Genomic DNA, 13,366 nt, shown 5'->3' with positions numbered 1-13,366 from the left:
GTGGGCAGTGGCATTCAGTCAAGGAGCTGTAGGTGGAGATTCTCCACATCCATCTGTCTTTCCATGACTTACAGATGGAAAAACACCGTTGTCTTTTAAAAGGTTCAACTCAGTAGGATGACAGTAAAATGAAATGAACAATCAAAGCACACACGATGCCAATCTGAGCTACTGCACAGCACTACTAGCAAACCCAGCATTTTGCTCTCATCCCATCGGTCATGTCCTGTTAGATCACATCCTATTTTATCACGGTCTGTTGCATTATTGTTGTAGTATGCTGGAATGTTAAATGAGCAACCTAATCAATCAATATCAATTTCCAATTGGAACTCAGCTGTAAATCTGTACTGAGTTGAAGATGCCAGAGATTGCAACACAAGTTACCAAAACTTAACAGTTTTATGAAGCCTCACGTTTTTTTTTCTTTCAGAACTTCATTTCTAACAGGTCAATTTAATCAAATAAATCAAGTCTGTGTCTGCATTAAGTACAGCACTTACCTCTGAATTTGGATGTAAACTTCCATCAAGCTAATCCTACAGAACAAGAACTGAATGCTCATTCCTGGGGTAGTAGAAATTACAAAACTAAAAGTTTCTGTTTTAAAGACTTTGTGATCTCAGTAAGAGACATTTTATCACAGAAGTCTTTACATAATCTCTCCAGTTGTGCAACTGTGTTAATTTATTGCTTATAACAGAGAGCAGCAGCAAAACCAAAAATCACTAAATAAACCATGTGACAAAATTTTGTGGAAGTACCTTCTGCCCATTCCTTTCCCTTTGCTAGGGGTCCCAGTGTAGCCTCTCCATATCACCATTTCTCAGCTGTACTGTGATGCTGTACTCCAGAACCCAGCTTTCTGAGGGTCATTTCCACCAGAACCTCAAGATTCTGCTACCCCTGTCCTGGCCTCAACCATCTCCACCAGTGCATTAGACAGTATGGGACCCCCAGTTCTACTATTCCAGTTTTAAATAGGTCTTTGTCGGAGACTTGCCATGATCAGTAGCACAACAACTTTTGGAAACATTTGTGGCAGGCTGGCCTGCCTCCCAGCACTGAACTCCAGTCCACCCAGTGGACGACATCCTGTCTTTATTGTGGTGATATTACTTCACTTAGAGATTGAGATGAGATTTTTCACTGGTAGTGGGTTAGAAATTGAGGCTTAGATCTTTTGCAGAAAAAAGCACACATGTTGATCTACCTATTTGCCATCTCCATTTGCCAACTACATTATAAAATCCTAGCTAAATTATTGAAAAAATAATATCTCTCTGCAATTTAACTAAAAAAAATAAGCCTGTCAAACAAAAGAAAGGGACTTATCTATTACTGGTCTGATCAATAATACGTAATCTGGTTTCTGAAAACATTACTCCAAGATATGCTTTGCACTTATCTACTTCTATGTCCTTTAGCATCACAGCATAAGTACTACAATTAACAGTTCCATGATTACAAAATGTATGTATTTACTGTTCTGGCTGACCTTGGATTTATAGACATAATAAAAAAATATCCAATAACTCTTGACAAATCTGTTAAGATGAGTTAGGCATCAGCCTGTGTATTTAAAGACACAGGCTCTACTATTATGAATTGTCAACGTTCTCCTTTATCTGTTCCAGTGCTCATCACAAATGAGACACAAAACCTCTCACTGACTTCTGTTATCTTTAGCTCTGACCCAGAGGGCTGTTCCCTAGCCTTTGTTTTTCACAGCATCCTGTGCTACTTTTGTCAGTTTGGGAGAACTGCTTTGTTGTCAAGCAGAAACAGTTTCTGTTAAGAATGCTACAACTCCTCCTAGGGTGAGTTCGGTTAAAAACAAGGTGTGTTATCGAAATGTATTTCTAGTGTTAACAACAAAACTGACATTACTTCTCACATTTTGTTGTCAGAGTTAAAAGCAGGACGGGTAAGTTTAGTATGTGCCACGTCTCATATATCGGTACTAAAACCACTTACCCATTTCTCACAGGAGGATACTTTTGTACCATATGGCTTGATTTTCAATTGTATGCACTATATTTGTCTTGTTAACCTGAAGACATTTAAAAATGCCAGTTTGGCTGCCTGTCCAAATTATCTTTCTGTTTTGAGGCAATAAAAAAAGGAATGAGAAATAATAGTATGGTAGACTTGAGTTATTTATCTCATTGCTAACTATTTTACAACAAAAAAAGCAATATTCCTTTATAATTGCAAATCTTAGAACAGAAGGGTATAAACTTTCAATTATAATTTTTTTTAAAGGCGAAATTTAAAAATTAGGACTTAAATCCCATTTTCACATCCTTTTTTATGTGGTGTAAAAAAGTAGCACCCAGTTTCACATAATTTATAGCCACATTTTATAAGCTTCTAAGTAACAGCAAGTCCTTGGATAGTCTGATAGGGGCCACTTAAAAGACCTTCAACGGACAAAAGACCTTTCCACAACTCTTACAGTGTATGGGTGAGGGAGGTCAGGTTGAGGGCAAATTTAAGATGGTTGCAATTTACTCCTATTCTAAGGTCTCTTTATGTTACTAAAGTGATGTAAATGTTTAAGTCAGAAGCACATTTAAAATTACCAAATGAAAGGGGCTAATCTCCAAAAGCTCCCTGCCCGATTTTTTTTTGGCACAGAGACAAGTTTTTAAGCTGCCATAACTGAAAGGCAGAAATTGTCCTTAGCAAGAATCAGTTCCTAGTGCCATTAAGATCTACAGAAGAAATCTACTAAAATCCCTTGTTGAGCTTCATCCTTTTCTTTCCCATCTGCTGAAAACTGTTTAATATATTACACACTGTCTAAGAAATTTTCTTCTTCCTAACAGGATTTAACCTCTTTACTTTTATAAAATATTAAGAACAGGATATGTTATGAACTATTAAGCAAAATACATTAATATTTCAAGATAATATACATGAAAGGAAATAAATCAGAACAATGCTTCAATGTAGTGAAAGCCAAATAAGAAAATATAAGCAATTCTTGTTGATATGCTTCCACTGACTAGGATCATCACACTGACATACCTCCTGTTTCACACACAAATCAATCAACTCAAACACACACGTCTGTCAATCAATATGATAACAGAGGTTCAACTCTTTGGTCAGTCTTAGTGTGACTGCCTGGCTCTACAGCAAGGCTTTTCATAAAAGATATACAAAAGATATACAAAAGATATACATAGTGCTCTAAAATCAGGGTGAGAGAAGACCACTTCACAGGATCATCTGCTGAGGACAAAGTGCAAACAAATAAGGAAAGGGAGTAAGTTAGAAAAAAATAAAATACACAGACTGACTTCGTGTGCAGTGTTTAGCTAAGAAGCAACAAGAATGAAAACATACTACTCAACAGTAGCTTTTAGGTAGTAAATTCAGTATTAAACTATTAGTGACATGAACTAATATGAAAAAGTACAGCAGGTGTAGATAGTGACATTGTACGTAACGAGGAAAATACTGTATTCTACCCTTTCCATGCAATTAAAGACTGCTTAAAATATCTTTGAAGTTCATTTCTGATGGCTGTGATTGATAGGAGCGTAACAACTGGAAGAGAAGAAAGCAAGAAACCTAAGGGATGTACTTGGACAGTTTTTTGCATTTTGCTTGTAGTTTATTCTTGAACATTCTGAAGCTGCTCTTGTTAACTTGAGCCCCCATTCAGCAAAGCACTTAATCACATGCCAAAATTTCATTGATTTCAGTGGAACTTCGGCTTTGGATTAAGTGCTTCACTGAATTATATATTATTTTTCACTTTCCCTTACTTCTTTATGAACTTAACTACTCAGAGTAATTTATTACTCAGTGTAAGGTAAACTTGGTTTTAGGCAGGTGACGTAATATCTGGAAACATCACTATCATTTAATTAAAATAATTGATAAACTCTTAACTATGCATAATGATGTGAATTGCAGTAATAATAAAGCATCATTTTCCTTAATAGTTTTCAAAAAGGAAGGATGGAATGAGAAGGCTTTAATATTGCTAGAACTCTCTCTAATCTATGCCAATGGAAGAGAAGAGCACATAATTTGATTATTTAAAAATAATCTTATTTTCCATCCAGATGTTATAAATTAACTGAGAATTTACTCATTGCATAGGAAAAGTTACATAATTTTTGATGAGTTATCATAACATACTCATTCTTGTTACATTTTGACAAAATGTAAAGAATCTGATCTGTACACACGCATTCATATTAGTTGCCATTTCTAATTGTGCTGCATTTTTTAATGTCATTAATTCATCTGTAGCTATTCACCAATTCTCCGTTGTTTAAGGAGTTCCTAAATTTCAAAAGCTCTTAATTGCCTTTAAAATATAGCTACCTAGATGCACATCAGAGGAGAATGAGGCGTGAACTGAAAGACTTCAGTGTCTGTCAGGATTATAACTTCCAGCTTCAACCTTCTCTCATATTTTGGGTGAAGAATGACTGAAGACTAATTTTTCCTGGAATCCTTTGCTCATCTTCATCTGCCCTGCCTAACTTAATTTCTCTGCTTGTTAGGAGAAACAAAGCTTTTGTGGAACTATTTCATTACCTTCTCTTCTTATGAACCCTATTCTAGCTTAGGGATATCATGACGGCACTTGGGTCTCATTTCTCATGCCACCTTTCCTTTGTCCTGCAGTCAAAAAGACAATGCCAGTGAACATTGATAGTAAGAAGTTATGTAGCTTAAGGAAAAGGCGGGAGGTGCATCTCCAATAGGAAGATCTATTAGCATAGATCAGGGTAAACTCATTGGAGCAGAGATAAAAACAAGGATCATAACTAGGTCTGTAAAATACATGGTCAGATTTAATCAGTATGTTTGTCAAAAGAGAAAAAAAGGAATAATTTTGAGCAAATGTATAAGGCAGTAAATGTGAACATTTTATTTCCAAAAGTTTTTGACAAGAGCTTGTCTGGAAAAGAAGCAAAGAACAGTCACAGGTCAAAATGGTATTTCTGCACCAGAAATAAAAAAGTAAGGTGAAATAGTTGGCTTCTGCCATGGAAACAGTAACTGTCAAAGAATCTCAGTATTCTGTAGAAAGTCATATACTGTTATCATTAAGGATTTTCAAAGAAAGTGAAAAGTAAATAGAAAAATTTGTAGGTGACTTTTCCCCCCTTGCTATGTACAAGAGGGCTGTGGAAATGTAGAAGTCATCAGAGCCCAGACATATACCTTAAGGAATAAATTAAATATTTGCATGGATAACGAGAATAACTAGTTGTAATGATGGTTTCAGTCACAAGGACTAGATGAAGTAGTGTGTGAAACATTAGCCTTAAAATGATTTTACTTCTTATATTTGAAATAATTCCTTGAGTTAGACTTATGGTAAACAAATACTTTTAAAATAAAACTATTTGCAAGGTAAACTGAGACACAATTATATTTTAAATTACTTTACTCTGTACATTTTTCTAGTGTTAAAAGCCATACACAGCAGAGAAAGTTATAAAGGACAATGTTTAATTTCATCTAATGAAATACAAAACATTTTCACTATGACCCCAAATTAAAATTTTTAGTACAGTGTTCTTTTAATCTAGTTCAGTTCCTTATCTTACTTTTCACTCAGCTTTATCAGCAGTTGTGCCAGCACAACAGAAGGGATGACACAGGGTGGGAACAGCAGCCAGGGTAGGGGAAGGCAGGAAAGAAGGGGGCAGAATTGGATAAACTAACCTTGCTGCTAAAGAAATGTGTCCATTATCAACATCAACACATACAGGTAGTGTTGCTCCTCTTTACTGCAACTGTTTATAGAAATACAGCTAAATGTAACAGTATACAGCTGCAAACCCAGGTCTATATCAGTGAAGTAAAGCAACTAGCTAACATGGTATTTTTAATATATTATATGAACACACATAAACAAAGTTAACTGGAAGAGCTTATCAGCAGGAAAATACTCTTACCAGTATTAGTCAATAGAATGAGTGAGGTTCAGCTTTGAGCAAAAGACACATCTCTTGTAGGAGGAGATGGAGAGCTGAGAAAACTGTCATCTTCAGGGGTAGATTCAACAGCTGACAATGATTCATAATACTCATCCTCTCCATCCAGTACTTTGATTTGGCTTGAAAATAAACAACACTCCTTAAGTTAAACACTGTCAATATCTTCAGAAATAGAAACTACTCTGTGGATGTAAAATGAAAAGCCCTACTATAAGAATGAAAAAAAAAAAAGATGGGATGATTTGATGAGAAAGATACAGCTTTTATACATATTCCAACTGCTATCACATTTTATATTCTGAATGGTTCTGTGGATCAGGGAAATGCAATATCATCTTTCAGTTTGGGAGTACAGAATGATAGAACAACTGCTTGCACCAAATGGGCATTTAATTTGAGCAATGTGGTTTTTTTTGTCTGTGTATGTTCCACAAGTAGGATACGATTTTGGTATCGTATTTCAGATGATGGTTTGCTATGAATATGAGCCAAAGACTACATCATCAATTTTTGGGAAAAGCCCTATTGACAGCAAGGGGCTTTCTTTTTTCTGTGATGTATGATGAGCACTGCAGTCTGATGTTAGTGTTTTTATTCCCAGAATACAAAGTTTTTTAAACTAGGGGAGGGAGAGAAAATAAACCAAATCTTGCAGAGTCTTGCAAAAAGTTGGACTTTGGCTTGACTCAAAGACCTCTTGATCATAAAGTTACATTCAGAAGTTTAATAAAAACCAGAGGAAAAAATGCAGAAGGTTCTGGTAAATTTTTGGACTAAATGTGTCTGTAAGCACCCATCAGTTCTCTCTGATGCATGTGATCAGACAATGAACACGCTGGCAATGGCATAGGAGCCAGCCTAGTTTATTCTACCTACACCAGGAGGTAACTGCTCATGTAGCAATGAGAACTGACTCAGTCCAACAGAGAAGGAGCAACTCCCTTTTGTGCAGAGTGGCCTCTCTGTCAGCTCCTCACATGTGCTCCCCCAGGACAAGAGGCGCACTGCGAGTGTGCTGCTGTGGGGCTGGCAGGGCTTCTGGCACTGTTCTAGGTCACAGGCCTTCACAGTCCTAAGACCCTAGGTCACAGTCCTAACACCCTTCATCTGGCACCTTTCACCAGTGTGAAGCACACTTCAAAATATGAACAATGCTATTTGTTTGGTAGTAATAGTACAGAGAGAGAGCTGGGGAGCATATTTTGTAAGAATCAGTTCTAGTGTCTGCAGACAGCAGTACATGCAAGTTTTACATTTGCTTCTGCAGAAAATGTCCAATGTCAATGCACAGAAATATGTTAATTGTTTATTTTTAGAAACTCTCTAGAAAGTTTTGCATATTCTGTAATATCACAAAGGACTTCTTCTGTTTACAGTTGCTTAGAACTAAGAAGATAGATATTTACCCAAGTTTTCTTGGCTTCCTCTTGCTCCCTTGATATTCTAGAGTTCCCTGTGGAGAGGGCCAAGAACATACAGTCAAAGCAAAGCAGCAAGTCGTTAATTTTTAATTCAAAGTGATTTTGTGTTGAATGCAAGCAGATGCTGATAATATCAGAAGTCACAGCATAATTTTTTTGATCAAAGGGCTCAAGTGAGCCTGATGAAGCATGCATCTTGCTCGTCTTTGATAAACCACATCAATTATTCACCGTGAAGGCAGACATCCTGACATGAAAGCAACAGATAAAGAGCATAAGCACATGTTCAAGACGAGAGCAGAAGAACGTGGGGGTGGGGCTGGAGGGGCTGAAACAGGTATTAATAACAGAATTATTAACTGGAAACAAAGCCAGTAAAACAGCTTTATTGCCACTTTGAACTCACATTTAACTGGTTATAGTACATGTTATCCTCAGGGCTATTCAGCATTTTGGGCTGCTGACATCGTCGACGAGGTGTTCTCAGCTTCTGTTCAAGACAGTTTTCTGAACCTACAGTAAGATAACACAATTTAGTTTTAAGCTGTGCCAGGTGCTGTGAACGTCTTAGCACATTTTAGTCTGTAAACAGTCTTTTCTTCTGTCCTATGTGGTCCTGGATTTATTAGCAAGTCTGTTCTATTCAAAATAAGCAAACAGAAACTTGGGAATCTTTGTTTTCTCTTTTGAAACTTAGCTAAAATGCAAGTTTTTATGCAGAACTTAATTTTCACTTTTGAACATTTTTTGTTCCCCCGTATATCTGGATCACACAGCTCCTTATTCCTTTCACACTTTTTCTTAATATCTTCTGTTATCTAAGCAGGAAATGAGGTATATTGTGACTAGCTAGGAACGTATCATTCAGCAGCCACAAAATAGTTTGTCTACAGTACACGGTAATAAAGTCTCTTGACTGATGAGACTTAGTCTATTATCATCATTTTCTTTATATAAAAAGGCTACCTTCTTGACATGGCTCTCCGTTTAATCAGATTAAATGAACCAGTTCAGAATTACACTTTCTTCATATAATTTGTGATGTGCTGTAAAGTAACAGTTGCTTAAAGTCATCTGGAAAGCAGAATTTAAAGATGAAGGAAGTATTTCAGAAGGGTTTCTGAAAAGAACTAACAGCTCGCTAAGTTTTGGTTTTTTTTTTGGTTTTGTGGTTTTTTTTGGGGGGGTGTTTTTTTTTTTTAATATTATGGAGAAAAGACATTATAGTGTGCGATATGATGTTTTACCAGGTATGTTCCATGATACATACTTTGGATTACAAAGTAACTATTTTCATAAAGTTGGTAAGTTACTACAAGACACTGTGGGAGTAAGGAAATACCCTTTCAGATGATTGTCCCAATGCCTTTGACTTTTCTCATATCTCCCTGTTAAAAATTATTTTAGTGACAGTATGAGTAAAAACAGGGTTTCGCAGCACTGAAGGAGAAATATACATCTTATACATTTGCATTCCATACTGCACAAGGAACTCGCTCCTATACAAAAGACCAGCACAAAGATCAAGTAGCATGAGTGCCTTTAAACACTTCAAAACTGAAGTTAATATGGCTTTTGCAGATGCAGGGCTCTAATCGCACAAATCCACTGACAAGATCTGGCCTTAAGGAGCAGGTAACATTACAGAGGAGGTTTATTATGCACTCAGGCTTATAGTTTGTACCTGCAATCTGAACGAGGTAGAGGAGATGTTTGAACTTTGGCCTTTTCAGCCAAAAGACTGACTGTTCTGAGAGATTTTCTCTCTTTCACTTTCTTCTGCTCAACAATAAAATTCAAAAAATATGAATTTCCTCTCAGTGTGCAACTGCAGTGTGCAACTGCAGTGTCTGCATGGGAGAGGAGCACTTGTTCCATTCCATCACAACACCTGGGGGGGATGGTGGGTTAAATGACCACCAGGGAACTGACTGAAGAGCTGGGTATAAAATTCAAACCCAGTTTTATAGAGAAAGGTTATATTTATCCACTAATACAAAAACAAACAAACAAACAAACAAAACCAAACAAACAACCACCAAAAAACCTTTAAAATAATACACTTATGCTGCTTGCTAATTTAATACCTAATGCTTCAATACTTCATACTTTCAAGTTAAGTAAACCTTTATATTTTTGCTAAAGAGATTGTAATGGCTGAGCCAGAACCTTTGCTACTTGCCTATATTGTATACAAACAGTCAACGCAGAAGCTGTACCAGAAAATACTTCCGAGGAAATTGGGTGCCCAAATAATATCTGTTTTTTTGAAAGTTTTTTTCACTATGATTCAGATAGGCTACAAATGCAGTTTTGTTCTCTCTGAAGTCTGAAAATGTTGCAGAAGACCTGTCATAACTACACTCTAGCCTCTCTCTGCTCTGAAAGTTACTCAAATTGATCTTAGAGCTTCCTCCCTCAGGACAGCAGGGTCTGCAATTTTTGTAAGCAATATCCTCAGTCACAAGGCCAGCTGAATTTTTTCGTACAGCAATATAGTTTTTGAATACCTCTGTATGATTTTTTTTTTTTATTCTAGAAAGAGGCTGGTATGAACTCAGGTACTCACTGTTCTGCATAATTTCACACACCTCTCTGCAGCTTGTCAGAAGTAAAAACATAGCACACAAATATTTAGAAATATTTAGACAGTACAATAATGTGATGGGGTAGGTTTCTTTTCCTTTCCCCTAAGTTCTCTTAAGGTCTTCACATTTAATGTATTTCATTCATTAGGATTCTGACTCACTAATATTTTGCTCTACCTTTTTATCCTGACATTTAATTATTTCTGTGTATCCTACGGGTGGTCTGCAGCTTGTGTTCTCCAAAGGAAATACCCTTTCAGTGGGCCCATTTGTCTTAGTTGCACACTACATGAACAGTACAAAATCTGGTAACATTTATCATGAACCACCATATCTGGAGAAAATGGTATTAACATGTGCTCAACACTCAGCAGTTGAATAGGCATTTTAAATGCTGTTCTAAAATACTTTGCTTTGATGACAAACTTGAAGCCACCAATAAGAAAAAAAGTCACTTGTAATTTAATAGCAATAGTAGCAGCACCACTATCATTAACAAGGTATTGTCTATACTTCACAGAAATTGTGCCAAGTCCCTCTGGCATGTCCAGGCTCCTTAGTTTGCTACAAATTTAAAAACCAGATGAGAGGGTGAACACATGCACTTTCTTCAGGTTGTCCTTTAGCACCACTTTTTAAGGAAGAGATCTGGCCCCCTTTTGTCTGGAAGAAAACCTTTTCTTGAAACTGTGAGCACAGAAATTCCTTAGGTTACAATTTCTTATTTGATACATCACTTACTGCAGTGCAGGAATAACAGAGAGTAGGCAAAATGCTTTCTGCCAAGTATGCTATGTCAGCTGATCTAAGTGTAGGGTAGCTGAGGTTCTGGGCATCCTCGTCTCACTTGAGCTCAGAGAGGCCAGCACATGGGTGAGCAGACTCATGGGGATGCTTCCCTAAATACACCACAAAACTGATGTAGCTTACAGTGGAGGGAAATAGAAACTAGCTACTGGGTCAATCTGTTGGAGTAGAAAGTATTTATAAGTAAAGAAACTGATGGTGTTTCTGTTCAGTCCTCTATTACCACTGTTGGTTATCCTTTTTATTTCTTTGATACATAAGAGCCCGAGCCAAAAAAACAACACTTGCAGGGCTCAGACAGATTAAAAAAAATATTTTTTCAAGTAAATGTGAAGTCAAACATTTGAGATACATTTTTATGAACTGGGAATTACATAGCTGGAAAGCAGTGTCTGCAGGAGAGATTCGGAAACTACAGATACTCAGCTGAATATGAAATAGACTGGTTGTAAAGAAGGGAGGACTACTCAACAGAAACAGAAAAACAGTTTTATTGTTGTGTACAGAATTATTTTAAAGTGGATGCAATAAGGGGCAGAATGTTTTGAGAATAGGAACAATTTGAACTCTGAAAAATCTGCCACATGGCAAGAAATATAAGATGATTTTTCTACTTCATTATTTTCAAAAGAAGGTGAAGAGGTGATCTGCAGCAAGTGTAAACCCCTATATAGAAGGTGGAGGGTTTTTCACATTCAAAAACAAAAGTCTAGACTAACTAATGGTTAGAAGCAGAAGAAAATTTTAGACCAGAAATACAGCACATACCAAAAGCAATCAATTAGGAGAAAAAATATTTAGCAGTATGATGGAAACACAGATTGAAACTAGAAACTTTTAGAAAGGGCATGTTTTGACTTAAGCAAAAACTATTGAAGATGTGATAGAGAGCACATCTATGTTAACAAGAATTCATTTCTCTAATGTGATTTTTATTAGAAGTCTCAGTCTGCAGAAGATCTGTATTGATCTTTTAAATTCTGGGATTAGTTTCTGAATTTCCATGTGATTCTTCTTTGTTTACTTATGGCTGAAATGGAAATACTTTTCTTCAGTTAGCCATCATATCCATTATACTGACAGTTTTAAATTAAATCTCTTGGCTTGGAGATGATTAGCATATTTCTTTTATTGTATTTAGAAGATTTTTCTGTTTAAAAATCCATCCTTTCCATAAGTGTGCAAAGGACTCTTTCAGGAATGCACAAACTGCCAAGCAGTAAGATTTAACAAAAGACTTCAAACTGTTCTTTAGCACTGACACATGGACTTTATAATCTAGGATTTGGGCCCTGACCAATACTTTCAAAACAGTAGTGGCAAAAATATATTTTTCTAATGACTTCCCAGGTGGCAGATGACTCCACTTGATATTCAGTGAAGATCTCATCTTAGATGTCCTCATGGTCTTGATTTTCTTAGTATTGAAAGCATGGGTACCAGGCAACCATGTCAGAGGAACACAATCATCAGATTTTGCTTGCTGAAATGAAGTTAGGGTCTCCATAAACTCTTAATGACTAAACTCTTGCTTCAAAAACCTCTTGATGCTGATAATCTTGCCAAACATTGCTAATTTTTCCTATATGGATAATTCTTCACAGAAATGGTGAGGAAGCCGCTTAACTGCATTTGGAACTTGTAAAATAAACTTATGTGAATCAGATTCTTTTAAGGGTGGTGCAGCATACCTGGGGCTCTAAACACTGGTTGACATCTTACTTTTTTTTGCAAGGAATGCACACAAGGGTTCTTTGCCAATGTGTCAGTGCCCTGAAGAGGCTGTGTTGCCAATTCCCTTGCTGAAAGGACTTAATCCACCACAACACATATTGAAGAGTGGAGCTGAGCACACTCATTTTCCTTCTGAAGCCATTTACCCAAGCAAGTTTGGGAGGGCTTAGTCTTCTTTTCTGCTATAGATGAACACAAACCTGGTATCACAGGAAGGGTAGCTTTTTCCTAATTTCTCAAACAAGGAGATTTAGAGTATGAGATGGGGCAGTTTGTCAAGGGAAAGGTAATGAGGCCATTTAAGGAATCATATATATTATTAACAGAGTAAGCAAATAAAGTAGAGAAATCACTATGACAAGAAAAATAGTAAGCATGTAGCTGATTTCCAATCTATAATATCAGATGAAACATGAAAGTGCAACCCTTAATTATAAGCAAATATTAGCACAGACTCATGGGATCTCATCATAACATCTCAAGGTCTACATTCATGAAAATTTAAGCAATGTTTAAAATCATGTTAATTTGTTCTTTGTTTGTTTCTTTTCCTGCCAGTCTAATTTATTCCAAAAGACTTTCGTTCTCAAGCCTGGATATATTGATCATGCCTATGTAAAGCATTGTTATAGCCTGGGGAGAAGACTTTTGTGGAAAAAAACTTGTCTTTGTTCTCCTTTGATAATTTATATGTATTTTGATGTTTTCAAGTTTCCAGTTTTGAATCATTTTTCAAGGCAGCAAGTTAACTTCACTTTCCCTCTTGAAGTCTTTGGCAAATGCAGAAATGACCTCACAGACAATGATAATATACATCCTCCTCCTGGACTGGATGCTA

At 36.5% G+C, this 13,366-nt stretch overlaps 1 protein-coding gene across 3 annotated transcripts in view; it reads right to left on the bottom strand.

Moving 5' to 3' along the window:
* MYO3B (myosin IIIB) overlaps positions 1 to 13,366 on the bottom strand; it is a 214,312-nt gene that overhangs the window by 14,754 nt on the left and 186,192 nt on the right. For all 3 annotated transcript variants that reach the window (XM_068195832.1, XM_068195831.1, XM_068195834.1), the window contains 3 exons: positions 7,806 to 7,912; positions 7,385 to 7,431; positions 5,937 to 6,097 (listed from right to left, as the gene is read on the bottom strand). In XM_068195832.1, coding sequence (XP_068051933.1) covers positions 5,965 to 6,097; positions 7,385 to 7,431; positions 7,806 to 7,912 — 287 coding nt within the window. In that variant the 3' untranslated portion in view covers positions 5,937 to 5,964. The remainder of the gene's footprint in view (positions 1 to 5,936; positions 6,098 to 7,384; positions 7,432 to 7,805; positions 7,913 to 13,366) is intronic.

The sequence above is a fragment of the Anomalospiza imberbis genome, chromosome 7 (genome assembly GCF_031753505.1).
Source record: "Anomalospiza imberbis isolate Cuckoo-Finch-1a 21T00152 chromosome 7, ASM3175350v1, whole genome shotgun sequence".
Lineage (NCBI taxonomy): Eukaryota > Metazoa > Chordata > Aves > Passeriformes > Viduidae > Anomalospiza > Anomalospiza imberbis.
The sequence above is the reverse complement of the archived record's forward strand: the minus strand, read 5'-3'. Positions and strand labels throughout refer to the sequence as shown.